This window comes from Dromaius novaehollandiae, chromosome 19 (genome assembly GCF_036370855.1).
Source record: "Dromaius novaehollandiae isolate bDroNov1 chromosome 19, bDroNov1.hap1, whole genome shotgun sequence".
NCBI classification, from domain to species: Eukaryota; Metazoa; Chordata; class Aves; order Casuariiformes; family Dromaiidae; genus Dromaius; species Dromaius novaehollandiae.
In genome coordinates, this window is record NC_088116.1 from 12569418 (window position 1) to 12596825 (window position 27408).

General features: G+C 63.3%; 4 protein-coding genes across 7 annotated transcripts; 2 read left to right on the forward strand and 2 right to left on the reverse strand.

Moving 5' to 3' along the window:
* The first annotated feature begins 4028 nt into the window (after positions 1–4028).
* On the forward strand, positions 4029–7339 carry METTL27 (methyltransferase like 27). Of its 2 annotated transcripts, XM_064523478.1 has the most exons (5): positions 4029–4182; positions 4265–4393; positions 4463–4598; positions 4673–4765; positions 5223–7339. In XM_064523478.1, exons 1-5 carry the CDS (start codon positions 4075–4077, stop codon positions 5459–5461), a joined length of 705 nt encoding a protein of 234 aa, XP_064379548.1. In that variant the 5' UTR covers positions 4029–4074; the 3' UTR covers positions 5462–7339. The 2 variants fall into 2 exon arrangements, with proteins under 2 accessions (XP_064379548.1, XP_064379549.1); XM_064523479.1 differs by lacking the exon at positions 4673–4765.
* A 625-nt stretch (positions 7340–7964) lies between these two features.
* Positions 7965–20903, reverse strand: LOC112987424 (claudin-4-like). 3 transcript variants are annotated; one of them, XM_026107332.2, is made up of 3 exons: positions 20818–20903; positions 19793–19870; positions 7965–9057 (listed from the first exon to the last, which is right to left on the reverse strand). In XM_026107332.2, the coding sequence occupies exon 3, from the start codon at positions 9043–9045 to the stop codon at positions 8401–8403; it is 645 nt and encodes a 214-aa protein (XP_025963117.1). In that variant the 5' UTR covers positions 9046–9057; positions 19793–19870; positions 20818–20903; the 3' UTR covers positions 7965–8400. The 3 variants fall into 3 exon arrangements, with proteins under 3 accessions (XP_025963117.1, XP_064379550.1, XP_025963116.1); XM_064523480.1 differs by lacking the exon at positions 20818–20903 and adding an exon at positions 20532–20741; XM_026107331.2 differs by lacking the exon at positions 20818–20903 and having other exon boundaries at positions 7965–9054; positions 19793–20007.
* On the reverse strand, positions 11775–14031 carry CLDN4 (claudin 4). Its single transcript, XM_026107330.2, has one exon. It carries the CDS (start codon positions 13967–13969, stop codon positions 13340–13342), a length of 630 nt encoding a protein of 209 aa, XP_025963115.1. The 5' UTR covers positions 13970–14031; the 3' UTR covers positions 11775–13339.
* Positions 20904–24041: 3138 nt separating the features above from the next.
* LOC112987427 (claudin-3) lies at positions 24042–25809 on the forward strand. The gene has a single exon (XM_026107338.2). The coding sequence runs from the start codon at positions 24170–24172 to the stop codon at positions 24812–24814; it is 645 nt and encodes a 214-aa protein (XP_025963123.1). The 5' UTR covers positions 24042–24169; the 3' UTR covers positions 24815–25809.
* Positions 25810–27408: the final 1599 nt, after the last annotated feature.

Below are 27408 nucleotides of genomic sequence, written 5' to 3' on the forward strand. Positions count from 1 at the left end.
CACAGCACAGCTCTCTGTGCTGTAGGCAAGGTGCTAGCAAGACTCAAGAGGGCTAGGGTTGCTGGCAGGGCTCAGACGAGCCACAGAGCCAGTGCGTCCAGGTTTGCTCCCAGGCAGGCTGGAGTGGCAGGTGCCAAGCTCAAGGCCTCTGAGCACGGGTGGAGGGCTCCCTCTCGAGGCCCACAGTCATTACTGCCTGGGCCACCCTGCACCGCTGAGCCCCCGAAGTGCCCACCTTTGGGCAGACCCACCCTCACCTGTGCAGGAGAAGCACAGCAAGGCTCCCGCCTGTCTTGGGACATGCAGCCCAAGGAGGCAGGTCTTCTAGAGGAAGGTGTTGTGCCTTAGTTGTTCATATGCCCAGCCAAGGGTTAGCGTGAGCCACATGCCCTGACCACAGTCACCCAACTGCACAAGCAGTCCGATTGTCTGGGGTTCCCAGGCACGATGCGTAAGGGGACAGAGAGCAGCTGGATGTCAGCAGAGGAAAAGCCAAAGTGACCAGCGACTGGGGAGGTGGTGAGCAGGACACTGTGACAACAGGAAGAGCAACAGCAGCCTATCTGAGCTGCAGAGCAAATGCTGACGTGAGCTACCAGAATGGCCTTGGGGACCCACTGACTCTCACGGTGGTCTCATCTCCTTTCTGTTGTTAGCATGCAACTTTCTCCTATAAAAAAGCCTCAAGCCAAGTTACTGGCTGCAATAGATGAGGGTGATCACATAAGCCAGAGTTCAAGTGAACTATCTTCACTACCAATGTCAAAGGTAGCTCTAGCAAAAATGAGTGTCACACTCGTAGCACAGCAGAGACTCACTAAGCAACGAGCATGCCACCTCCAGATGGGACCCTTTCTATCTACAAAATAATGAATGTCCTTCATTAATCAGCCAGATACAGTATATAACAAATGTAAAGCACCCAGATCAAAGGGGAAGGTATCTTAACAAATCCTTGTCCCTTATGTTGGCACTCTACATAATTCTTGTCCCGCTTCCAGTGAGCAAAACCAAACATGATACAGGCAGAACACTCCTCCTACACCTGCAGAGCTCCAGGGTGCTAGGTCTCTGCCTTCTGACCCCAAATTCTTCTGTTGCTGCTTTTCAACTACAAGCACATGCAAGGGGCAGTATGGTGGATGACTGACCCATAAAAGTGGCTGGACAGCTGGAGAGCTGAATATGCATCAGGACATGAAGTGATCTGCGCAAGTGGCAGATGCTTTCTTCCTCTGGGTTTGAACTCCCCAGATTCGAAACCTAATCAACGTTAGGTCGATACATTACTTTTACATGTTGTGGGGCAGGACCTGTTTGAGTGGTGGCAGGGGAGATCAGGATGGTGAGTACACATGGTAGAATGACAGCACAACTTCAGGGCATTATTGGGCTGGGACAAGTGGTAGGACAAGAGATGACCTGCGCAGACAGCAGTCACCATGCACTTAATAACATCAGTGACACAAGGCAGCAATAAGGCAGTACCTGACCTGCAAAAACAATAGACCAGCAGATCTTTATTAGCAGTAGGATGGGACAGGGCCTGGAGACATTGCAGGGAAGGAGACCACTGGTCCAAGTGACAAGGTAGGACACTATCCTTTTGAGCCCTGGGACAGGATGTCACCCATGGAAGTGGTACGACACTGTATTTCTATAAGCAACTTGCTGGGGCTATGGAGCAGGTGTGTAACCATGACATCCAGGTTATACACTGGAAGTGCCCTATATGAGAGTAGTAGAGCAATGGTGGCTTGTGCAAGTGGAGCTGGAGGTGACCTGTCCCACAGCAGAACCTCAGAAGTGCACAGGGTCTGTGCTGAAGCACATGTGCAGTATTTACCCAGGGCCATAACCACTAGGGACCTAGTTGCCTCCCAAACCCTCAGCACCAGACACTGGATAGACCAAAGCAGGAGACAGCCCAGCCCCAGTGACCTCAACAGATGGAGAAGGCTTCAGCAGGGCTGAGGCCCCCACTTCCACCTAGGGTAGTAAGGTCCAGAAGTGACAGACAGAAAGCTCTGGCATGTCCACAGGCACCCCAAGAACAAGCCCTTCCTCCCTTAGCCATTCTGGGTTCTCTGCAGATGCTGAGCACCCAGCACCTGAGGCCCTGTCACAAGTCCTGCTGGTTACCCAGCCCGAGCCAAGAGGCCAGACAAGTCCAGTGAGCAGCAGTCTCTCTTTTCCTCATGTGCTGGTCCATGAGGAGTGTGAAAGCCTCCTCTGGAGTCCACTGAGCACAGTAAGGTGGCCTGATGATGCCTCAAGCTAAGGTTAGATGCATAACAAGGTGCCCTTTGAGATCTCTGAAATGAAGGACAGCCTGCAGCAAGACAGTGACTGTGCCCCCTACACAGTGGCACCACGCCCAGGAAAAGGAGTTGCTGACCCCCTCCCTGGCCCCACATGCCAAGCGGCACAATGCTCCTTGGACATGTGCTCTGCCATGGCTGACATCAGGTCTCTCTGCACTGCTTGCCCTACAGAGGGACTTCCCAGCGTGTAGCCAGCCCCACTTTCCTCCCTTTTCCCTGGACAGAAGAGGCACAAAGAGCAAAAGCCTTCCAGCGGCTTTATCAATGGTGCTAGGAAAGTGCACTCAACTGCCTTCCTCCTTTTCCCTCACTACACGAGGCCTCAGTTCCTTTCAGCTCTTCAGCAGCTCCATCTCCCCATCGTCCTCCTCTTCCTCCTCTTCCTCGCTGGCCACCCTGCCCATGAGGTCCAAGGCAGCTTGCAAGAGCCAGGACACAAGGCAGGTGAGAGCGTAGGCAGGGCCCCAGGCGAGCCCCACCAGCAGGCCCTGCAGGTGCCAGCAGCAGGTCCCCAGGAGTCGCCGTGCCTTGATGAGCCGCCTCCGCAGAGCGTCCTGACAGGGCCAGAGGGAGATGAGGGAGGTGACGGCCCAGCCTGGCATCTCAGGGAGCCAGAAGGGAGCCGGGGTGTCGCAGGGCAAGGAACCAGCGGGGAGGACAGGCCGTCTTGGTCAGCCACCGCCTGGTTCAGGAACCCTTCCCAGCACCATGCCACCCTGGGGTGGGGAGACTGGGGCCACCCCACAGAGAGGGATCCCAGGGGCAGGCCAGGAGCCAGTAAGGTGAGATCCCACCCCAGGAAGGGGCGGTGGGCACCCAGCCCCTATCGCTGCTCACCGAGCCATCCCGCAGCTGCGTCTGGGCCCAGCGCCGCCCCTTCCCGAACGCCTGCCAGCCCAGCAGCAGCAGCACCATGACGCCCAGCAGCGCCTCGCGGGCCAAGCAGAAGAGCACGTTGGCCCCCAGCTCCAGGCAGCAACGGAGGCTGCCGACCACGTCCCGCGGGATGTTCCAGCAGCGGGCGAGCAGGCTGAGGCACACGGCCAGCAGGCTCCGGCAGGCCTGCCCTGGCCCCCCGCGCGTGCTGGCCCCCGGCCGCCCCATCAGGGCACCGCGGGCAGGGCCGACCGGGGGACGCGTCCGACACAGGGCTGTGGGGGCAGGAGGACGAGGAGGGTCCAGCGGGCAGTTTGGGGGACAGCGGGGACCTCACTGGGGGGCCAGTGCCAGACCCGCCACGGCCACCCCGGCCATTACCGCGGCGATGCCAGACCTCCCGCAGGCGCCGGGCAACCGTCCTGCCTGGGGGGCCCCAGGCTGGGCCCCATAAACACTGCCGGCTGCTGGGCACGCCACAGAGGCCCGGCGGGGGCCGTGGGGGCTCCCTCGCTTTCCCCAGGGCTCGGGGCTCTGCCGCAGGGCCGGGCCTGTGCCGAGGCTGTGCCGGAGCCCACGGAGGGGCTGGGCACAGGCGGCGTCCCCAGCCCCCGGGGCACTTGGTCGCGCCCTCACCCCCCTCGCGGGCACTTGGTCGCGCCCTCGCATCCCCCTCGGACACTTGGTCGCGCCCCCGCTTCCCCCTTCGGGGCGCTTGGTCGCGCCGACCCGGCCGCAGGTCACCCGGCGCGGCGAACGGGGGCGGGGCGGCGGGCGGGGGCGGCGGGCAGACGGCCAATGAGGCGCGAGAGGCGGGGCCTGGGCGGGGCGCGGAGCCAATGGGGTGGCGGCGCGGCGCGGCGGCGCGGGCGTCATGCTGCTGTCGCCGGGGCTGCGGGAGCGCGTCTCGGCCGTGCACGGCGGCGCGGCCCTGTCCGAGCGCCTGCGCCTCTACGACGGCTGGGCCGCCCGCTACGAGCAGGTGCCGCGGGCGGCTGCCGGGCCGGGCCGGGCCGGGCGGGCCCCGCCGGCGGCCCGCGGCCGCTGACCGCCTCTCCCCGCAGGATGTGGCCGCGCTGGAGTACCGGGCGCCGCACCTGGCCGCCGCCTCGCTCGCCTTCGCCTTCCCCGCGCCGCCCGCCGAGGCGCTGGTCCTCGACGTGGCCTGCGGCACCGGCCTCGTAGCCCAGGAGGTACCGGGCGGGCCGGGGCGGGCGCTGGCGGGGGCCGGCGGGGGCTAACGGCGCCGCGTGTCCCCGCAGCTGCAGGGCCGGGGCTTCCGCCAGCTGCACGGCGTGGACGGCAGCGCGGCCATGCTGGAGCGGGCGCGGGGCACCGGCCTCTACCAGGAGCTGCGGCGCTGCGTCCTGGGCCCGGAGCCGCTGCCCGGGCCCGCAGGTAATGGGACGGCGCCGGGGAGCCCGCCCGGGGTGGGGGGGCCGCCCTGCTGACCCGCGCCGCTGTCCCCGCAGACCGCTACGACGCCGTGATGGTGGTGGGAGCGCTCGGCGAGGGACAGGTGCCCTGCTCCGCGGTGCCGGAGCTGCTCCGCGTCGCCAAGCCAGGTGAGGCGCCCGGCCCGGCCCCGAGGGACCCGCCGAGGGGGCGTCCTGCCCGGTGGGACCGGCCTTGCCTGCGGCAGGACAGGGCACCCGTCCCCTGCAGTGTGGGGCCAGCACGCGGCCTTGTCCCTGCCTTGAGGCCCATGTGGGGACATGTGCTGGCACCCTGATCCCTGCCTGGTGGCAGCTCTGTCCCAGCTTGCTGGCTGGAGCCAGGCTTGGGAGCAACGTCCTACCTGTCCCTTGCCTGCTGGTCTCATGCCCTGCCGGCCATGGTGCCCTAGCCTGGGTCTTGCTTGGCTGCTTTCCCAGTGCCCTCTGTGCCTGCCTTGTGCCCCCTTTCCAGGGGACATCTGTGTGGGGTGTCAAGCCCCCTCCTCAAGCCCCAAGGTAGGAGAGCTGCTGTGCCCGGGCAGCAGGGGAAGAGCACTTCCCTGTCCACCCACTCCTCTCTTGGCAGGAGGCTTTTTGTGCCTGACGACGAGGAGCAGTGTTTCGAACCTGCCTTACAAGGCTGAGCTGCAGCGAGTGCTGGACAGCCTGGAGCAGCAAGGTGCCTGGGAGAAGGTCTTGGCCCAGGAAGTAGACCAGTGGGAGAGGGCCACGTCCAAGGAGGAGAGCACCCAGGGCACAGACTACATCTCCGGGGTGATCTATGTTTATCAGAAGTGCCCAGTCCCGCCTGTTGAGGAGGGTTAAGGGCCCAAAATGGCTCAGGGAAGGGAGGTTGAGTATTTGGCCCTTGTAAATTCTCACCCTGTTTTGTGTGCCTTCCACCCTGCTAAGCCAAGCAACCCCGTCCCAGAGCAGGGCCTCAGCTGTGGGGGTGACGATATTTCTGGGGAGCTGTCAGAGCCATGAGCTAGAGCAGCAGCCTCCTGTATTCAGCACCTCCTTATGTCACCTGCTTGTCTGAGCTCTCTGCTCTTGGAGGCTCATCGCCTTCCTCCCCCAGCTTGCAAGTGTTCCTTTGCCAGATCCTCCTCTGCAGCTCATCTGAACTCTGGCCAGCTCGTGGCCCTGAAGTGGCTCCTGCTTACTCCTGAGGAACTGCTTACTGCCAAAGCTTCCCTCATTCCCCTTCACTGGCTCCTTTCCTGAGGTCAGAGCCCTGGGGACCTTGCTTCTCAGCTTAGGGAGGCTCTGCAAGTTTCACTAGGGTCTCCTGGACCTTAGCTCTGGCCTTCAGGTACCTTCCCCAGCACATTTGTTCCCATCCTTGCTATGACATCTTGCAGATCTGCCTGGCTGGATAGAGCTGTCTCCTGTCTGGGTTGCCTCCTCCCTATATTGTCCACTTCTCAGCCCTCGTATATGGCTGTGGTCACACTCTGGATCCTTCTTCATTTGGTACCCCAGCTGGGTACCATTGCTGGTGGGTCCCCATTGACACATGCTGCAGTCTTCCTCTTCATCCTCCCTGGACCCTCATCTCTACCAAGAACTAATTCAGTAATTACAGCGGGTCATACCCTGAAGAGCAGGAGGCCTTGGAGTCTGAACTAGGAACTGCTATGCTGGTGTAACGCCCAGCCTAAACCAGCTTTCAAAGTGCCACATCCGGCCTTTCATCCCTCAATAGCTGTTTAAGCTCTCATTTTCCTACAACTTGGTAGTTAATGGTCTGTATGGAAAATGAGGCTGGAAGAGACTTCAGGAGGTTGGTGGCTGCTCCCTACCCAAGAGCCGGCTCTGCCAGGCCGTGCTCATCTCCTTGCTTGCCTGGCCTGTTCCCCAAGCCCCTTGTGGTGGTGCTTCCACCCCCTCCTCTTTGAGTGCTTCCTTGGGAAGTTTTGTACTCAAATCTCTTGCTGGGATTTCTTGTTTGTTTGTTTTTTAGGCCTGTTACAGCTCGTCCTGTTCCCATGGACATGGAGAACAGGTTATCTCCTTCCTCTTGAGGTCTTCCCCAGTTGCAGATGATAGTTGTGTGTCCCTGCAGTTCAGGCTGAGCTGCCCCATTTCTTTCAGTCATGTCTAGTGGTTTGTGTTTGCTCTGTGTCTACCCTGATCCAGCCAAAACTCCTGGGAGCTCAGCCTAGAGAGCCCGCAGGTCTGTCCCTCAAGCTTAGAAATACCCAAATGCTTTTGTGGCTGTGCCTGTCCTAGCGATCATGTGTCTCCAGCTGAAGCCAGGCCCATGTCAGAGGCACACTCAGCCTTCCCTGTTCTCCAGGAGTTGCCATCCACTCGTGGCTGGGCTGGGATCTGCATTTAACCCCCAGGTTCTTTCTGCTCGGCTGGTTCCAGTCCTGTCCCTGGGGTTCCCCCAGCACAGTGCTGCACACGGGTGCTGCTGGCACAGCTGTGCCTGCCACCTGCTCGGTGGTGGGGCACGCTGTGGTGGTGGCTGGCAGCCACACCACCCTGCAGGCAGCTGCCTGCCCTGCTCTGCTTTCCCCCACTCCTTTTTCTTCTTATGCTCTGCTTTCCCCCACTCTTTTTTTTTGTTTGTTTTTTTTCCTTGTCTTATGTTACCTGCACACCATTCCCTGGGCATCAAGTCAGACAGGCAGTGGGGGGTTGTGGTTGTCCTGATCTCACACTTGACATGTCAAATAAATGCTCTGCCTCTGCTGTCTGCCTGGATATTTTGCACCCTGAGTGCTGGGACTGTCGACTCCTGTGTGCCATGGCACGGGGATGGGAAGCGGGCTAGGACCTGGGTTAGGTTCAGCCTTTCTCTGAGCACTGGGCACCTGATAGGCCTTTTCTGGTCTAGTAACCTCAGCCAGCAGGATTGATCCCTTCCCAGCTCCTGGGGTCTGGGGTCAGGATGACCAGAGCAAGCTGCAATGCTGAACTCGGTATGACGGGGATGTGCTGTGCTGCCGGGGCCGGCCCTCGAGCCCATTGCAGCTGGAGGAGACCGCGATGGGGCTGCCCAGCATCCCACCTCCTGGTTCCCATTGCCCTCTTCTTGCCTCAGTTTCCCTGCTCCTCAGGCCAGCTGGAGGCATCACCTGTCCCCAAAGCCAGGGCGCACAGCGAGGGAACCGCATGCAGGGGGGAGCACCCTCGCCCGCCATGGCTCCTCGTCAGGCACGAGCTCGAGGCCAATGGGGATGTGTGTGGGTGCGAGTCCCTTGCCGGTGCTGGGGAGGTGGTGTGACATGCATCCAGGTGTGCTGGAGCTGGGAAAAGCAATCGGAAATACCACCAGCCTCCCCCCTCTACTGGTGCGAAATGAGCCCAGACAGCCTCGGGGGCACCCAGACATTTATAAATGAATCAGAAGCAGCCAGCAGCATCCAAGGAGAGCGTGAAGGTAGCCCACATGTGGCTGTGTCTCACGGGGGACCGTGGTGGCACTGCCATGGGGACAGCAGGCTGTGAGCAGGATCTGGCCACCCCCTTTCCCTACAGGGAGGGGGAGGGGCCCACACATGGCAGGGGGGCAGGAGGGTGACAGCATAATCCTCGGTGAGGTTGAGAGCAGGGTGAGGAAGGAGGAGGCTGTGCGCAAGCAGGGAGGGGACTGGTGGGACACAGGCAGACAGGAGCTCTAGGGTGGGATGGGGACCCAATAAACCACCACCCCCAGGCTCAGCAGTGTTTTCTTTTGAGCTGGCAGCTCCAGGGCCCTGCAATCGAGTGGCGAGGCTGGGCGGGGAACAGCTTTTTCCAGGAAGGGCATCTCACACGTAGTCTTTCATGGGGTAGCTCATAGGGGTACAGGTCTTCACTGCTCTGTACTTCTTGGGGTAGGGATCCTGCTGGGCTGGCGGCCAGGAGCAGCACAAGATACCTCCACCAAAGAGCAGGAGGGCACTGGAGGCCCAGCCTATGTACAGGGCAGCCCCCAGCTCTCTCTTGAGCGCCTGGGGTACCATGGGGTTGTAGAAGTTGCTGACGATGGTATTGGCGGACCAGGACACGGGGATGAGCAGCACAATGCCAGCCACGATGAAGATGGCGCCTGCCACAAGGGAGATCCTCATCTTGGCCCCGTTGTCATCCACGCAGCGGGTGCACTCAGCACCCATGATGGCGGTAAGGAAGGCAAAGAAGGCCGCAATGATAGAGGTGATCACGAGGGCGCGGGCTGCTTGCAGGTCGGAGGTTAGGTCCAGCAGCGAGTCGTACGCCTTGCACTGCATCTGCCCCGTGCTCTCATACACGCAGTTCATCCACAGCCCTTCCCAGAAGACCTGGGCCACCACAATGTTGGAGCCGATGAAGGCCGTCACCTTCCACATGGGCAGTGCGCAAGAGAGGATGGTGCCCAGCCAGCCCAGCATGGCCAGCACCAGGCCACTCAGCTGCATCGTCACCGTCGCCATGAGCAGGGCCTGCTAGGAGAGGGCACAGCAGTCACACATGGCCCCCAGCCCAGGCCTGCTCTGGCCGGTGTTGGGGGGATGTTGCCTTCATGCTAGATGCATCCTGTTCCCTATCTGCATGGGAACAGCTGCAGGCCACATGGACCACGGGTCGCGCTGAGCATTGCTGCAGGCCAGCGTGCAATGTGGTGCATTGAGCACCCAGGTCCTGCGGAGGCTGAGCTTCAAGAGGCTGGCTGAGCTGTGCTCACCCAAAATGTCCCCATCTGCCTGAGCACCCACGGAGCAGTTCTCCACGACTGCCCCATCCCAGCTATGCCATGTCTGTGCACAGCACTGGAAAGGGATGGGAAGGATTTGAGGGAGTGGGGCTGTGCAGTGTGGGAGAGGGGCTTGCTGTGCCCATCTGGGCAAGTGGCAAAGCACAGCCCCCCCCCAACCCCATGATCGACCCAAGTCCTGCTTCCACTGCGTGGGCTCTGTGGCTGCAGTGGCCAACCCAGAAGGGCCACCGTGTGTCCTGGTCCATCACGGGTGGTTCAGCTTAACTTCCCTCCCCAGCTCCCTGTGTTAGGCAAAGCACATTGCAGAGGGCACCTGGGCTGGGCACCACCCCATGAGGCAGCCCCCTGCCCTCACCACAGCACTTGTCACACTCAGTTCAAGGGTAGCTTTTGCTTTGTCCTTGCCTGCTGCATTGCAGCGCCCTTTGGACCCAGGGCTTCCTCTGCGGGGCGCTGGAAGCAGGTCAGAGCTCAAGTCTTTCTCTGATACTGACTTTAGTGCTCAGCACTTTCAGCGACAGGGGCTCCTCTTTCTGATCAAGAACAGCACAGAGAGCCATCCTGGAGGCAAATCAAAGCTGGTCATCCCCTTGGAGGGTTAGGTGACCAGGGCCAGGGGGGCTGTGCTTGGCTGGATACGGCCACCTTGCCCTCACCCCGCGCGTGGCCCGACTCGCTGCTCAGCCCTGTGGGGAGCAGAGCTCCATACTCCCATGGCACAGATCCCGCCAGGAGCTGGGCGCTGGCATGGCAGAGAGCACTTAGAGGGTGCTTGCGTGTCACCACGGCCCAGCACCACATGCTCACGCCTTGGCCCGAGGTGCAAGTGGTTGGAAAGCTTGTTCCTGCTGCCAGCGCCGCCTGCAAGCGGCAGAGACCTGCATTTGGCCACCGAGCGCAAGCTGCACAGCGAGGCTGGGTTTTGTGGAGGCAGAGCAGTGCCAGGGAACCGGCAGTGCCATGTACGTGTCCGACACACCCTGCGGCAGCTGCACGAGGTTTTGTCTCGGTTCTCTGTCCCTGGTTTCGGTTTCTGTGGCCTCTCCTTCCTGACTACCTTCTCACTCATTCCGGGCACCTTTCACGTATCAGCATCCCCAGGGAGAAACCTTGGGGAAACCCCTGTTCCCAGAAGGAGGTGAAACGCCCCGAGGTCTGCAGTGCCGCCAGAGTCCGAGGTGAGCAGGGCCACAAATTAGCCCTGAGCTACAGCAGGATCGATGTAGGCACTTGCAGCAGGAGCTCCCCCGGGGTGCCCCTGCCAGCCAGCCCAGACCTGCTCGTGTGGCTCCTCTGGCTGGAAGAGACAACTAAAACACGAGCCCATGACTGCCCCCATCACCAGCTCGCACGGAAACATCAGCATTGCAGATGGCTCGGGGGCGAGCAGTGACCCAGCAAATCCCTGTGCGGTGCCCGTGGGAGCCTTGCACTCATGTTTTTGCCCATCTACCATGATTCTTGGCAGCACAGGACTGTGGGAGCGTTTTGGGGTCTCCATTTCCAGCATTCCCACTCCCAGCAAAGAGGAGGGAAACTGTGAGCCCTCAAGGCTCCAGACCTGCATGAGACACCACGAGCTTCATGCATGCAGCGTGGGACATCCGCTATGGGGCAGGCGTAGTGCAAGGGCACCGTGGGTGCTGCCATGGGCGACTCCCGTGCAACCCGCCACGGAGGCGGGCGAGGGAGCCCCCATGGAGCCAAGGCCACCACCAGCATGGGCTGCCCAGACCTCACCGCTCCCGAGCACCCTTCAGCCCTCCCGCACCGCGAGACTCGAGGGAAGGAAGTCCCCAGGGCCAGACTCTGCGTTGGGCTGGGTACCGCCTTGATTTGCACTGCTGGAAGCAAAATAAGCAAAATATCTGGCCTTACCCACGCCTGCCAGAGCTCAGCCCCACGGTGCTCCCAGCCCCGGGGCACGGGGCCACGCCAGCACACACCTCCCCGGCATCACCCCTTCCTCAGCGGCACCCGGCACCCAGACTGCTACGCCTGCTCCGCGCGGCCGGTCGGCCCGCCGGTCTGGCAGGGAGCGCAGAGACATGGGGGTGCCGGCCCCGGGCGCCTGGGACCCCACGACAGCGCCGGGCTGGGCATGGGGTGGCCCTGATGCCCACCCACCATGCCTGGCACCATGCAGGGACCGGGTGGCTGGATCCCTGGGGTCACCTGGCGCACGGGGAGGAGAGCACGGCCACGGCGGAGCAGGGTGAACGTGGGCGCCGGGTGCCAGGGCTGGGATAAGGCCAGACCGGGGATGGAGAGCGGAGGCCGGGGCAGAGGCTGGGATTGTGATAGGTTCCAGAAAGCAGATCTGGAGGTACTTCAGGCCGGTGTTCCCAGGACATGGGTGTCCGTGGCACAGGACCCACCAGGTCCCGGCTGTCCTGTGGCTGAGGCCAGCACTGGAGAGGATAAAGAAAACAAAGCACAGCGGGGTCTGAGCAGCTACCATTTAATGTGGGATGTCTGTGCCGCGGCGGGCAGATGTTACCACAGCTGGCGGGCACAGATGGCGATGCGAGTCACCCTGTCCTGCCTGGATTTAATGCCCGCTGGCCAGGAAAGGGCTGGCCTGGGCACCCCGCACCCCCGCTGGCTGCTCGGGGAGGTGCCTCCAGCCCGGGGTGCCCATGGGCAACTCTGCCACTGGCCAAAAGGGGCCAAGGGGGTCACAGGGGTGCCCCATGCCGCAAGGCCAGATCCCAGGAATCGGTCCCTGTGTGCCAGGGCCACCAACGAAAACGCCTCTGTGCAGCCCCTGCCCGGCTCTGCTCCTGCCTCCCCAACCAGTTCTCCCAGCCAAGCCACTGTCTTCCCACTCCCGGGTTAATGATACCCCGCCCCGGGGAGCTGCCGAGAGGAGTAATAAATACGTACAGCTACACAAATAAAAGCCCCAAAAGTAGGTCAAAGTAAAAACTCAGGGTAGAGGGGGGATGGGAGCGTGCCGGGGGTCCCCAAGCCACCGTGTGCCCTGGGGCAACGTGAGGCTGAGCCACGCGGGAAAAATTTGCTGTCCCCATCGCTCCCCTGTGCTGTCCCCACCGCCTGTTCCTACGGACACACGCTCGCGGCGTTGAGGGTTGGTTTACCCAGCAGAGCCGCCTCTGCAGCAGGGCTTGGGCAAACCAGCCAGCGGACGCGGAGACGCGGCGTCCCGTGCCACCCACGTGCACACCAGGGACAGGCGGCCGGGAGCGCTCGGAGCCGTGACACAGCACGGCACACCTCGATACCGGGCGGCAGAGCCCTCGGCTTTTACCAAAGATGGTGCTGTCGCGGGGACGCGCCTGGGTTTCCCCTCCCGGAGACGGCAGCTCGGGACAAGGCATGCCGGCGGCAGGGAGGGGGCCGCCAGCCCAGGCGGCCGGGGCCCCTCGTCCGGCAGGTTGCAGGGGGAGGGCAGCCAGGACAGGATCTCTCTGTTCTCTGTCTCAGCCGAGATTAAAGATCCAGCTTCAATCTGCAGGCGAACAAAGGCAGGTCTGTCTGCTCTGCCTGCCCCCCCGCGCCGCCCCAGCACCCTTTCCTGCCCGTCCCGCCAGCGCCACGTCCCCGGGTGCTGCACGAGCAGCGCGGCACAGGCCCAGGGCAGCCTCAAACCCCCCGGCGAGGAGGGTCAGCAGGCCAGGCTGGGCTCGCCTCAGGACCTTGAAGGTCTCCCTCTGCTCCAGCAAAAGGAGCTGCAGTGCAGGATGCTAAGCGCTGGGGACCACCCGGCCCCACAGCTCTTGCTGGTCCTGGCTCCCACCCCCCCGCCCCGGCCTGGCCGCGGGGAGCAACGCCAGCCCCCAGCTGCCCTGCAGCGCGGGAGCTGCCGAGAGCTCCCCAGTGGGTGCATCCCGGGGCGGGGGGGTGCAGAGCAGTCAGCCAGGTGCCGCGGCTCGAGCAGGGCAGCGGGAGCCTGGTCGCGGGGGTCTGCACGGGAGAGAGGCGTCCGGGTTACGTGCCAAGCTGCCGGGCGGCCGGGGCGAGCAGCCCTGCGGCGCGCGGAGCAGTTCCTACACGTAGTTGCTGGCTGGCACCGAGCGAGACGCCGCGTACTTGGCAGAGTAGGGTTTCTCGCTCCGCCGGGGGCAGGTGCAGCAGAGGATCCCGCCGCCAAGGAGGAGCAGGGCAGAGGCTGCCCAGCCGACGTACAGGGAGGACCCCAGGTCCCGCTTCTGGGCCTCTGCAACCAGCGGGTTGTAGAAGTCCCGGATGATGGTGTTGGCTGACCAGCAGATGGGGATGAGGATCATGATGCCAGCAGTGATGAAGATGATACCAGAGAGGACCATGACCCGGGCCTTGGCGGTGTTGTCCTCCACGCAGTTGGTGCACTTCCCTCCGGCGATGGCGAGCAGGGTGCCCAGCACGGCCAGCACGATGGCGATGACCACAAGGGCGCGGGCGGCCTGCAGGTCCTGGGGCAGCGCCAGCATGGAGTCGTACACCCTGCACTGCATCTGCCCCGTGCTCTGCACCACGCAGTTCATCCACAGCCCTTCCCAGATGATCTGGGCCACCACGATGTTGTTGCCGATGAAGGCCGTCACCCGCCACATGGGCAGCGCGCAGCACAGGATGGTGCCCAGCCAGCCTATGACGGAGAGGGCAATGCCCAGCACCTGCAGCCCCATGGAAGCCATCGCTCGCTGCCCGCCGCTCGGCCCACGCCGACACGCGTGCCTGGCTCCCGCAGCGCAGTGCCGGCTGCCGGGACCATTGGAGACGTTATATGCCTTCGCCGAGGGAGGAGCTCCAGCCCCCTTGCTCCATCCGGTCGGCCCAGGACGAAGGGGTAAAACCAGTTTCCCGAGATTCCTCCACTCATATTTCTCCCCACAGCAATGACACAATATTCCTGTTGCTCCCAGAAAAGGATGCAGGAGACCGGGATGAGGCCAGCCTGGCATGGGGAGAGCCTAGCAGGAATGCTTGCTCCGCCTGCCGTCCGGCAGATGCCCAGATAGATCAGGAGCAGGCTCCGAGGCTCAGCCCAGAAAGCCTTCGGGGACATGGGATGCTGCAGAGAAAGCAGGTGTCCAGGGATGAGGATTCTCTGCTGTTCTCCCCACTGCCTCCTGCTTCAAGACCTGGGTGGAGTCACTTCCACTTTCCCCCCAGCTCATGGGGCTGCTGTTCCTGCCACTGCCCAGCTGTCTACGGAGCGCAGCCCCGCTGAGCTCCCCCCGGGCCGGGGGAAGCAGCACGCCTCCCCCGCCGGCGCGACACGGGAGCCCGCGGCCCATCCTGCTCGGCTCCATTCCCTGCCGGGGCACAAGCGACTCTTGTTTGTTCCTTGGCATCTGACGATCGCTTCCCATCCCTCAATTAGGCCTCGGGCAGGAGGTGTCGCCACCCGCCACCGAGACCCACAAACCGGTCGGAGCTGCTGCGGGCTTGCCGCAGAGGAGAGCCGGCACTGCCTGGGGCCAGGGGAGGGGGCAGACCCCACAAACCACCCCGCCTTTCGCTTCTCTGCGAAGCCCGAGTTCACACGACATCCCTCTTTCCCAACACAGCCAGCTGCGGGCGTCCCGTCGTCCTGTTCCCCACGTGCCCGGCACCGCCGCCCGGCAGGGGATGGGGTGCAGCGACGGGAGGGCTGATGGGCGCAGGGAAGGGGGCTGCACGGCGCGGGCACGGGGGTCTGGCCCTGAGCCACGTGGGCTGCAAAGGGCAGCAGCCCCAAAATTGAAGCAGGGCAGCAATGATCAGCCCCGCTCATGGCTTGCGGGAGAAAAGAGCTGCCCAGGGAAGGACTTACTGCAACGCGGGCCCAGCATATGGCTTGGCCTCACTTTGCAGGAGCGTGAAGCATGGGGCAGGCGGGTGGAAGGCAAGTGGGGAGCCCTACGGGGACCCCAAGGCGAGCAGCAGAGTCAGCTCCCAGCAGTGGGAGCAGAGCAAGGGCAACGTGATCCGGCCCAGGGCAGTTCAGAGCTGGGAAACAACAGAAACATGCATATGGAAAGCAAGCAGCCGGGATGTAAAGCAGCCACTTCCCAACCCACCGGCACAGCCACCTTGCAGCCGAGCGTTTTGCTTCCTGGTTTTCCTGTTGCTGCTCAGGACGTGCAGGCTCCCCAGGAGCACACACACAGCGTGTTCCCAGGAGAACCAGTCGTGTGCACCAGAGTTTCTGCTTCCCAAAGGGTCACGGGTGCAAAATGAGGCAACCACTGAGGTCTCCCCTTATCTCCCGGTGCTGACCCAAGAGACCTGGCTGACCAAGAAGGGAAAGGGTTCAGCACACCCGGTACCTGACCTAGAAGAAAGAGCCAGCAAATGTCCCTGCACAAGGCGCAGGCAAGACCAGCAGCATCGCAGGAATCGTTCAGGGCCCTGAGCATGCTAAGATGAGCAGGAGCCAGGTGCTCAGCACCCTCAGGGCAGCGGGATGCCATGGCCGAGTGGTGTCAACAGCGCGATTCGGCATTTCAGCACGCACGGCACGGCTGGCCGTACCACGGGCTAAGCTCTGCGGATGGCATTTGGGAGCCTTGGGGCTCGGCCAGACCGCTCCTTCTTTAACCTATGAGCCCACCCACCTCCTCTCTGCATCCTCCTGCTCCCTAGCGTGGCCTCTGAAGCGTCCCCACCACTGGCATGGGATGAGGCCAGACAGACCACAAGAGCAGACAGACATGCACGGTTACCCCTCCAGCTTAATTGTGGGACTTTGGAAAAGATAACACAGCCTGAGACTGTCTTAGCTTTTCTGAGCACTCAAGTGCTGGGCAGATAAGTTATTGGGAAACCTCTTGCGGGGCCAGACCGAGCTGTGGGTTGCAGGTGGGCACTGCCACCAGCTGGGGTGTGTGAAGCGGGGGTGTGGGGAGCCCAGCCCCCGGTGCCGAGTTTGGCTGGGGGGGAAGACTGGTCCGGGCTGCTCCCCGCAGCGTCAATCGCCTGGCTGAGTTCCTGCTGAGGAAGCGGGACGGAGGGCTACTGATACAATATAATCACTTGTGCCTTGGATATCCCTGGGCATCACATCAAGTGATGCATGTGCAAGCAGAGGAGACCTGCAGTAGAAGGAAAGAGCCCTGACAAAGGTTTGGGGGCAGAGTTGCCCCGTCCCTGGGCACCGGGGACGATGGGGTAGCGCAGCCAGGCTTTGAGGCTCTCATCCCAGGCAGCACGACGAGCCGTGCCCATGCCCATGAGGCTGCTCGCACCAGTGCTGCACTCACCAGGGACGGCGGTACCACCACCACCGCAGCCATGCACCAGCACAGGCTGCAGCGAGTCGGTGCTGCAAGGATCCCAGCCAGCGCCTGGGCTCGGGATCTTCGCATCTGGCTGAGGCAGAAGCCAACAGTCAGGAGATGAGTGCAGGGGAGAGGCAGAGTACGGGTGCTCAGGGATGAGGGCACTTGGGTCTAGCTCCAGATCATGGCCCAGGAACCCTTGCCAGGAACAAGCCAGTGGCCTCCCGGCTCTGCCCACGTACACGCACAGCTCAGAGCAGGGGGAACCGAGCAGGGAAGGACATGGGAGACCAGCCCAGATCCCCGTGCTGCCTGTTCGGGGGAGGGATTTGGTCCCCACCCAGACTCTGTTTACCCTGAGATGCTCCTCAGTCTGCCTCCACTACTGGATCACCCACATTGTTTGAATACCAACTTGCCCCTTGTGCCAAAGAGAGTGGAGCCTAGTGGTTAGGTTCCCTTTAATCTGCAGGGCAGCAGCTGGGACTGATCCATCCCACCCCAGAGCAGCCTCTGGCTGGGGCACTTTTCGAGGGACGCAGCACCGGGACTTAACTCTGCCCAAGGCTGAATGTCATTCTCACCTCCCAGACTGCTGCTCTAACCACTAAGTTATTTGGGGCTGGAGACAAGCATGCACACACGCGCGCACATATCTACATATGAAAACGCTGGCTGCCTCCTGTGGGCTGGATCGCCCTAGGCACACAGGGACATGCCTCCAGGCCAGGGATAGATGACAAGGTGGGGAGAGGGACTCCTCCACAGGCAGAACTTCAAAGGCCTGAGCCGAGGCAGGCGCAGGGCAGTTCACACTCACCCATGGAGCCTGGAGAGCCAAGGCAGGCGCCAGCAAGGCTCCCTGACAGCAGATTCCTGTAATTCAGGCCAGAATGTGACATGTATTTAAACTGGTATCTGACACTAAGAAACACCCCTCCTGCCCTTCCCCACATTCCCCAGCAGCTCATTCACCACGCAAACACAAGGGCTGTACAGCTAGCCAGAAACCTGCACCAGGGAACAGACCCAGTCTGGGTTTTCCTGCAGCTGGATCAGTGCTGTGGGCCGGTCCCCAGCACTGAAACGGAGGTGCTCAGAGCCATCACGACCAGTACGATGTGCAGACGCAAGCCGAGTGGCCAGACAGGGAGCGGAGGAGCAGCAACTGACTCTTGCAGCATCATCCCGTGCTTGATGCACATCAAACCCTGGCCAGAGGATGTTGGTGAAGCACAGGTGGCACCTAAGCACCTTTGAATATCTTGGCGTATGCTCTATGAGGCGATCACTGTGTGGACACCGCCCTCACAGCAACACAGCCCGGTCCCAGCTGCTGCAACAGGGCTGCCAAGGTGCATCTAACCAGACCTCAGCTCTGGCTTCAAGCAACCCTCCAACCAGGAGCGCATGTGAAGCCCCAGTCCCAGCGCTCGCCCAGGGACTGCGGCACCCAGAGTGCTTTCCTCCTCTCCAGCTCACCTCAGCTCTGCTGGCCTGCTGTTGGCTCAGGGCAGGCCTCAGTCCATGCCACAGCATGCTACTGCCTCTCAGAGCACCGACCTGCATGGTCCCAGCAAGGGCAGCACTTCAAGAGCATCCAAAGAGTCTTGCCCAGACCGGTGCAGAAAGATACACCATGCAAAGCAATGCTTTCCAGATCCTGAACTGCAAAGCGCAGGAGAGGAGATGCCCACACCTCACTAGATGTGGATCAGGGACACAACTCGCCCTGATGGGACCTTTCCAACCTGTCCCAGCAGCTAGCATGGGGCAATGGCCTGTCTGTTCAGCAGGGAGCTGCTCCCTGCCAAAAGGGGATGCTCACCCCACCCTGGGGCTTTGCCACTTTGCACCTGCACCAGCACCCAGCTGGCGTGTGGATGCCCTGCTCTGAATTCAAGGAGTTTGCAGGAAAGGGGGGACCAAAGCTCCAACCCCTGATGCACCGTGCACTGACGCAAAGCATCCGACCGGGTCCGAGAGGGCAAGGCTCCTGTCGCAGCGCACTGGCCACTGGCCACAAGCCCCTCGCCACAAGCCCCTAGCTCAGAAAATGCCTAACTGCTCCTTGCAGGTGAGAACCACTTCACCGGGAGAGGGGGAAATGCCGCAGCCCCACACGGCCCCACAGCTGCACAGAAAGACCCTCTCGGGGGATCCGTGTCAGGCAGAAAGAGGCAGTAAACCCCTGGACCTGCGCATGATGCTCAGCACCCATGGAGGTGCTGCACGGAAGGGATGCTGTGCCACCACCGACCTCGTGCAAGGGCGAAGGACGTCTGCAAGGAGAGGGCTCTGGGCAGGGATCTCGGTGCGAGCGGACTTAGGGCAGGTGTCTGCCCAGGCCAGGGGTGGCATCTCCACCTTTCCCTTTTCCCTACGGTTACTCCCGGCTGGGTCAGGCGAGGGGCGCTCAGCCTGGTGCCAAGCACCCAGCCGCCCCCGGGCACGCAGAGGCTGGGTCACAAACTCGCAGCTCCGGATTTCACAAGTTCCTTGATATCCCAAACCCACGGGAGAGCCTTCAAAGGAAGCGGAGAGCAGCCGGGATCCCCGGGTTCACCTCTACGGGATGAGTCACGGTCATGAACTCTCCCGCTCTCCGTTTCGCGCCGCCGTGACCGATCCAGCGAAGCTGAGCTGTGCAGCCTCTCCCTCCCGGCAGACACAAACCACCAAACAGCTCCACCGGCGGATTATTTACCCACACAATGACACGCTTATGAGAAACTGAATGTTCCCAAAAAGCTCTTTCCCGGCATAAAACTCTCTGACCGGCTCAAATGTGCACAGTAAGGTGATTTTCAGCTGTCTAATCCCAAAGTGGCTTTATCAACTCAGCTAAGAGCACCGATACTCAAGGAACCTTTACGCTAAAATCTGTCATATTTATACATGCAACGAGGGTTACTTGGAGACCTGGAGTTTCAGCCTAAACTCATACAGGGAAAAAAAAAAAGAAAAAAAGATTATCGACTTACTGAGCAAAAAGAGGCAGCTCAGAATTGGCAAAACACATTCAGCTGCTATTGAGCCTTTAGTCAGGGGGACGTGCGAGCCGACAGCCACGTCCCCGGGAAGGGGAACACCTCCAAAGCGGGGACTTTGTAAGCGGGGTCTGCGGGCAGCTGCCCCTGGGGACGACAAGGCCGCTGCGGCCGGCGGCGCCACGCTCGGGGCCTCGCCGCAGAGGGACCCCGGCCGCTCGCCCGGCCGAGACAGAGCTGCCGTTGACGCCGCGAGCCGACTTACCTGCTACCGCTGTCACGGAGGGGCTTCAGCAACGGGGCGCCTGCGTGCCCGGCCGGGGCAGCTCCAGCAGCCCTGCTCCTGTAATATAAGCACGCGAGGCGGCATTTACCGTCCCGGCCCAGCTCCCCGGGGGATGAAACGTGCCGTCATTGCCCAGACCACAAGGAGAGGGAACACCCCAAGCCTCCCGCCGGCCGCACGGCGCACGTGAGCGGGACGCGCAGCCCCGCGGCGCCCGGGGCGGTTTCTGCCCTGACCTCCCGCCGCCGCGGCATTCGCCCCGGGGGGGGGAAGCGGGTCGCCCGGGCGATGGACAGCACGCAGCCGGGCTCGGCACAGCTCCTGCCCTGTCCTCCAGGGCCAAACGTCCTTCCCGCAGCGCGGCAGTTGCGAGGAGGGCCGGAGCGGCACGTCGCCCAAGCCGAGATGCTCCCGTGCCCGTGGCGGACGACCTGCGCCGGGCTCGGACGCTCGGCCGAGCGAACAAGGCCTCGCGGCACCCCCTCGTCCCGGTGGCCTGCTGCTAACAAAGCTCCCCGTCCCTTCCCGCCCGCAAGGGCCGAGGGGCTTCGGGCGGCCCCGGGACCAAGGTCGGACCCCGATGAGGTGCCCGGCACGCTCCGCCACTCCCGGTAACGCCCGGTTTCCTCGCCGCCAGCACGCGGGCGCCGAGGCACGCTCGGCGAGGCGGAGGCGCCGGCAGCGCTCTCGGTCGCTGCGGTCGGAGGCTGCCTCTCACCTGAGTCAGCCAGCGAGCAGCTCGCCCCGCGGAGAAACTGCCCCCGAGCCGGGGAGCGCTCGCCGCGCGCCGCCGCTTTGCACAACCTGTACTTTGAGCAAATTGGGATGACGGCTGCGGGGCCTGGAGGGCCGCTCCTCGGGGGCTTTTTCCGACGGGAGGCCCGGCCCGGCCCCGAGCAGATGGCGTCGCCCGGCGGAAGGCTGCAGCGGAGGGGGCGGCAGAGGCTCCCGGGGCTCGGCGGGGGTCACCACCAGCCCCCCAGGCCCCCCGCGGCCGGCCCTACCTGCGGAGCGGTCGGCGCAGGGAGCCCCGCGGGCACGGAGGGCTGCCTGGCCCCGCGCAGCGCTCGGACTGCCGGGCAAACGTGGGGAAAGCGGCATTGCTCTGGGCAAGGTCCTCCCCCTTCGCCGGCCCGGTCACCTCCCTCGCCGGGGCGCTGCCTCCCGGGCTGTGCCCCTGCCCCACAACCCACCCTGGGGGTCAGCCCTCCCCCTGCCCCACACTCCTATCCCAGGGCTCATCCCCCTTCCCATGTTTGCAGCTGCCTGTGCTCCTGAGCGCACCACTGGCCTCCTGTGTGTGCCCCTGCGGTGTGCACATGTGTGCACACCCGTGCACGCCTGTGTTTTTGTGCACTGCCTGTGCCTATCTGTAAGGGCCCCTGCTTGTGCCTGGGCTCGCAAATGCACATGCGTGTGCATCTGTGTGTTTTGCACCCCGTGTGTTTTCGTGAATGCACCAGGTTGTGCGTGCACGGCTGTGTGTATGTGCGCATGCGTGTGCACCTGCTTGTGCCCCGCTCTTGCACTTGCACCTGTGTGTGTGTGTATATGCCCCTGCGTGCGTGTGTGCATGGCCCTGTGTGTGCCCCCACGTGTGCACGCGTGCCTCTGCGGGGGTGCATGCACCTGGTGCCTGCACGCCTGTGGGCACCTCTCGCTGCACACGCTTGGGCACGTGCACCTCCGTGTGTGTGTGTACCTGTGTATGCAAACCCGCGGGTTTATCTATACTGCTGCATGTGTGTGTGTGTGCGTACCTGCACAGGTATTCGCGAGTGTGTGCACCTGTGGGGCGTATGGGAGTGATTCTGTATGTGTGTATCTGTGCACATGTGTATCTGTGCACGTTGGTGAATCTGCACCTGTGAGCGCGTGCCAGCGCACGCACGCCTTTGGGCATACCTGCACCCCGGTGCATACATGCACTTGCGTGCACCTATGCTGGTGCCTGTATGTGTGCCTGTGAGCGTGCACTGGTGAGCGAGTGTGCACCCCTGCCTGTGGGGGTGCACCCGAGTTTGTGTGTGCGTGTGTGCGTGTCTGTGTGTGTCTGTGAACATGTGCATCGGTGGATGCATGTATGGGTGAGTTTTTGAGTGTGTGCGTCCGCAAATGTGTGTGCACCCCTGCCTGAGGGATAAGTATACCCATGCCTTACATGTGTATCGTGTGTATGTGTTTCTGCACCTGCGAGTCTCACCTCCACCCGTTTGCACATGTACATATGCATGCTGCCTGAAGGGGGGGGGGTGTGCATGTGCATGTGTGTGCGTGTGCACGGGCATTTGTGCGTGTGTGCACATGCACCTACCTCTGTGTGTGCACAGGGTGGGTGCTGTGGGGTGCGAGACCAACCGAGAGGGCTGCGGGGTGACGGGGTGCTGCAGGGTGGCAGAGACGGACCCAGCTGGCTGCAGGGTGGCAGGGTGCTGCCAGGGGACAGAGACGGACCCAGCCAACTGCAAGGGTCGGGGTGATGCGGGGTGGTGGAGACCGACCCAGTGGGTGGCTGGGTGCACACGGAGACCCGCCCCGCTCTCCATGGCAGGGAGCCTCGTCCCCCGCGCAGGGAGGACTCAGACCGCAGGACTGGCTGCCAGGAGCCCGCTGAGCACCGCACGCTCCAGTAGTTAATAAGTTGTAGGGGAGGCTTTGGAGAAGGCAGGGGACAGGCCGGAGCAAGCCTGCGGGCACCAGCTCAGCGTGTCCTGCTGCTTGCGGAGGGGGATGGAGATGGCGGGCGCATTCCTGGGGAGGGGGGAGCTGCAAATACCTGGACCAAGATGCAGCTGTGCGTGTCGGGAGGCCGGGAGGGAGCTGCAGGCACCTGGAGCGCACGGCCGCAGCGGGGCCCCGGAGCCGGGCCGCGCGGGGCCAAAGAGACATGGGTGCACCACGGGCCAGCAAGGCCCCCGCCTCGGGGTCCGCCTCGCTATCATGGAGGCGGTGGGCATCAGGCCCCCCTGCAGCCGGGGCGGCTGCCGCTTCCTAGCACACGCGTTGTTGTTCCTTCGCAGCCTGCCACACCGTCGAAGCCGGAGCCGGCAGGTTCACGAGGTTGACGCTCCCGGAGCAATTACGTGCGCTATCTGTTTCCTTCAAACTCAAGGACGAAACATTCGAGCAGGAACGAGTGAAGCCATTTATTGCCTGGCCGGGGATCCCCGCGGACGCGCCCACATAGGAGTTTCGGCATGTCCCACGTCTGCCACGGCGGGAGGCAGGAGAAAGCGCGGCTCTCCGAGGGGTCGCAGTGCCGGGCACCCTGGGGCTGTCACCCTCCGCGAGCAGAGCCTGCAGCCGCGACGCGAACTCCCGCTGCACTTTGCACGGCAATGCAAAGATGCCTGAGTGTTCCCGGCGTTTGCTGGGCCACAGGCCGATAAGGTGCAATCTCAGAGTGGATAAAAAAGCCGACGGGGTTGTAATCTTAAATAAACTGCCTTCCTTCTGGACAGTATGTTAAACGTGAGATCTGATAGAGAGTTACAGAAATAAACTGTGACCTACAGCGTCGCTGCCGGAGCGGCCAGGCGCAACGCGATAGCGAGGGTTTCCCCCCAGCCCGCGCTCCTGCACCGCTGCTCCACTCGGAGAGCGGGAGGCTGGGCCGGGGCAGCCGCACTGCCGCCCCGTTGGAGCTCCCGGCCGCAGCTCCCGCGTGCTCGCCGGGCCCGGGAGCGGCACAAAGCCGAGGGGCTCCCAGGCCTTGCTGCTCTGGAGCCGAGAGTCCGGCTGTCTCCCAGTGCCCGGCGGAGGGTTCGGGCGGCGCGGCGGAGGCCGCAGGCTGCCCTGGCGGGCCGGGGGGTGTTGGGTGGCACGGGGGCAGCTCGCCCGCGAGCGCGGCAGGCGTTCCCTGCTGCATGTTGTTCTTTGGCACCGGGGCTGACGGGGTCGGGTTTCCCGGTACCGCCCCGGGGGCATAGGGGCTTCGGTCTCCAGGCTGGGCCCCGTCCAGCCCCGGACCCCCTGCTCCGAGCTTGGTGGGGCCTGCAGCGTCCTGGGCCTCCCCGCTGCCAGGCAGCCCCACCGGTGGCCATCACAGGTGACCCCTTCCCCTCCCTCTCTTGCACCACCGCCATCTCCGCAAACAAAGGGGAGGGTGTGGGATGCTGGCAAAAGAGCCAGTGAAAAGGAGCGTCCGGCGGCGAAACCCCACCCCGCACGAGCGCTGAGGTAATGCAGCCCGGCCCCCGCTCCCCTGGCTCTTATAAGCACGGGCAGAGGCGCAGGTGCACCCAGGTGTAAGCCGATCTCCCGCAGGCTGCGCAGCGGCGAAGAAGCCCGGGGGGGTGTATCGGCCAGCGGATTCCTCTCTGCCATCGCCTGGAAGCGCGCTCGGAGCCCGCCACCATGTCTATGGGGCTGGAGATCGGGGGGCTGGCCCTCTCCATGGTGGGCTGGCTGTGCAGCATCATCTGCTGCGCGCTGCCCATGTGGCGGGTGACGGCCTTCATCGGCAGCAACATCGTGACGGCCCAGATCATCTGGGAAGGGCTGTGGATGAACTGCGTGGTGCAGAGCACGGGGCAGATGCAGTGCAAGGTGTACGACTCCATGCTGGCGCTGCCCCAGGACCTGCAGGCCGCCCGCGCCCTCACCGTGGTGGCCATCGTGCTGGGCGTGCTGGGCGTGCTGGTCGCCATCGTGGGGGCTCAGTGCACCCGCTGCGTGGAGGACGAGACGGCCAAGGCCAAGATCACCATCGTCTCCGGCGTCATCTTCCTGCTCGCCGGCATCATGACCCTCATCCCTGCCTCCTGGTCGGCCAACACCATCATCCGGGATTTCTACAACCCGCTGGTGCTCGACTCTCAGAAGCGGGAGCTGGGCGCATCTCTCTACGTGGGCTGGGCGGCGTCCGCGCTCCTGCTGTTCGGGGGGTCTCTCCTCTGCTGCTCTTGCCCTCCCAAAGACGAGAGGTACGCGCCCAGCAAGGTGGCCTATTCTGCCCCGCGCTCTGCCGTGACCAGCTACGACAAGAGGAACTATGTGTGAGGAGCCGGGCAGCCCCTCGCCCTCCCTGCTCCCCTCCGTCTGCCCGAGCCTGCCGGCTGCTCTCCATCCCGCAGGACTGCCTTTCCGTGCCCACCCTCCTTCCCGGCACGGGGCAGAGGAGGAACGCCTGGCTCACGGGGCTCTGACGAGGGGAACGGCCACCTTAGTTCGGACTTTCCATCCGGTGGACTTTTCTCTTTGACCTATTGCGCCCTGGCTCCGAGGTACCCGCTTCCCCGGACGGCCAGGGACCTTCTCTCCCGAGGGCCGGGAGGACAAGTTCCTCCGAGCTAGACGATGCCTTCAACTTAGCCATGACTTGTGCCCCAGCGGGGGGTCGGGGTGCGTGGGAGGCACAAGGGCTGAGCTCGAGGTGGGGGGAAGGTGGCGCCCAGCCCTCGGCCCTTTGCGGGGGCTAATTCCCCCAGCACCTGGGGGGTTATCCGAAGACAAGAGGGTGCTGAGGCTTCTCCTGCCCTACCCCATCTGCCGGCACAGGGCAGGCCGAGCTCGAGCAGGGCTGGGGAGAGGGCAGCCCGGGGGGCTCTGAGCTGGCCAAGCCGGAGGCCCGGCGCCCGGGAGGGGCCCAACGGGGCCCATCATAGCGGTTAAGCCCAGGCGGGGTGGAGCGAGCAGGCAGAACCAGGGAGGGGGGGTGAAGGAGGGGATCCGGGCAGACCTGGGGCTAGGAAAGGTCTTTGGGGTCAGGGCTGGGCTGTGCGAGCGGGAGCCATGCAGGCGGCTGTGTAAATACAGACAGTTTCGTGTAAACAGAGCCAGTTTCGGGTTGCCAGGAGAGCTCTTCGCACGAGTGAGACGCGGAGGAAGCTGTGCCCCATGGGGACCCTGCCTGCTCGGCCGGGCCGGGCCGTGCCTGCAGCCCCCCAGCCCTCCCGCCCAGCTCCACCGCGGCGGCCGGGCAGGGGCGCGTTCTCCTCCTGTTACGCGTGGTCTGTACGAGTTACATTTGTCAATAAACGTGTCCTGTTTTCATAGCTAGCGCAGCGGTGTATCCTTGGAGCTGAGCGGTAACGCCAGCTCTCCGCACCAGGACGGGGGGGACAGGGCGACGTGAGCGGTAGGATCCATCGGGGCACTGGGGCAACACGGCTTCAGCCCCACAAAGAGTCGACGGGGTGCCAAGTAGCCCAACTAGCAAAGAAAACGCCAACCTACCCTCACCGTGGAGCCTTGATGGGAACCCACCTGCTGCCAGCCCACGCTGGGAGAGACCCTCTGTCCCATCCGAACAGGGACGGGACCCCAGAGCTGTCACCCCTCAAGGAGCCACCTCTAGGTACAGACCCATGGGAGGTGCTCCCTACAACCAGGCCGGTGATGCGCCCCACAGAGCTGCGTGCGGGACACGCTCCCCTCCCTGCCCGCTGATGCTGGAGATGGTGGCCAAGTCCTGGGCTGGGTGGCAGCATCCCACGGCACCAGGTTTGAGGACACGGGTCTCCAAGGCCCTTCCGGCTGCAGCCCCAGCCCTTCCTCGCCCTCTCTTTCCCCCATCGGCTTCCTCCCAGCACACAGGCCGACTGGTCTGCCCTTCCCCGGGGTCTCGCTGTTGAGGGGAAAACTGGTCTCCACACTCCCCATTTGGGGCGATTGGTGACTTTCTGCCAATGACTTCTGCCTGCAAGCTGCCAGGTTAAGAGACACCAGAGCAGCAGCTGAAATCCTGTTGACACTCCCTGCCTGCACGGTTCAAAGTCTGGCTCTCCAGAGGGGGAAACTGAGCTCTTCTCCCCCCAGCAGCCGCTGGGGCGAGGCCGCATTGCACAACCGCTTGTACCGCCTGTTCTCAGCTTGGCGCTGGACGGTCCCCGCCTTCCCTGCCACGCTCCAGCAAGCAGGGACAAACGCGGCGAGGAGCGCTGGGGGAGGGAGGCGCGTCGCCGGCTTCCCGCGCTCCCTGGCAAGGCAGCGGGCCCAGAGCAGAGCGGGCAGCGAGGAGCTACCTGCTGCCCGCTCCCCAGCTACCGGGAGCCTTCTGCAGGCTGCAAAGCCTGCTTCTGCGAGGAGCTCCCATCTCAGGAGCTAGCAGCGGGTTTGGGAAAAAACACTGCTGAAAGGGGTGAGAGCGAGCAGCAGGCTTTGCCGGTCTCGGCCTTAGATGCACCTGCGGGCAGGCATAGCCAGGTGGAGTCTGTCTGGGTCCCGCGCACCGAGCAGGGGGGCGGGAGGCTCCAGGCTTTGTCTCTGCTGGAGCCCAGACTACCCTGCTCTCAGGCAGGTGATCAGCCCGGCTCAGGTTCCCTGGGCCTCGCCTAGCCCTGCTCTCCCTGCACGCCTGGCTGGCTCGCCTCTCCAGCAGCTCCGATAAGGATCGGCAGCTCATTGTCAGGACAAACCAGCCTGGGACAGGCTGGCCTGGGGCTCTTCTGGGCAGCAGCTCAGGCGGGGTGGGCCAGGGCCCCCGGCATGTCTGCGTGCTGGCACACGGGGACGTGGATCCTTTTCTCCGCCTGGAAGGCAGAGCACAGGCAGGCAGCGACCTTGCTGCCAAGAGCCTGGCAACTGCTGCCAGCTGAACCTGACACCGAGCACAAGGACGCCTTTTAGGGGCTGCGGCTGGCCCCGCGGCTCCC

Bases quoted from the DNA above. Each gene is read 5' to 3' on its own strand.
- METTL27 (XM_064523478.1), top strand. From the start codon at position 4,075: ATGCTGCTGTCGCCGGGGCTGCGGGAGCGCGTCTCGGCCGTGCACGGC. The intron at 4,394-4,462 runs GTACCGGGCGGG...GTGTCCCCGCAG, and splicing joins CCGGCCTCGTAGCCCAGGAG to CTGCAGGGCCGGGGCTTCCG. The intron at 4,599-4,672 runs GTAATGGGACGG...CTGTCCCCGCAG, and splicing joins GCCGCTGCCCGGGCCCGCAG to ACCGCTACGACGCCGTGATG.
- LOC112987424 (XM_026107332.2), bottom strand. From the start codon at position 9,045: ATGGCGACGGTGACGATGCAGCTGAGTGGCCTGGTGCTGGCCATGCTG.
- CLDN4 (XM_026107330.2), bottom strand. From the start codon at position 13,969: ATGGCTTCCATGGGGCTGCAGGTGCTGGGCATTGCCCTCTCCGTCATA.
- LOC112987427 (XM_026107338.2), top strand. From the start codon at position 24,170: ATGTCTATGGGGCTGGAGATCGGGGGGCTGGCCCTCTCCATGGTGGGC.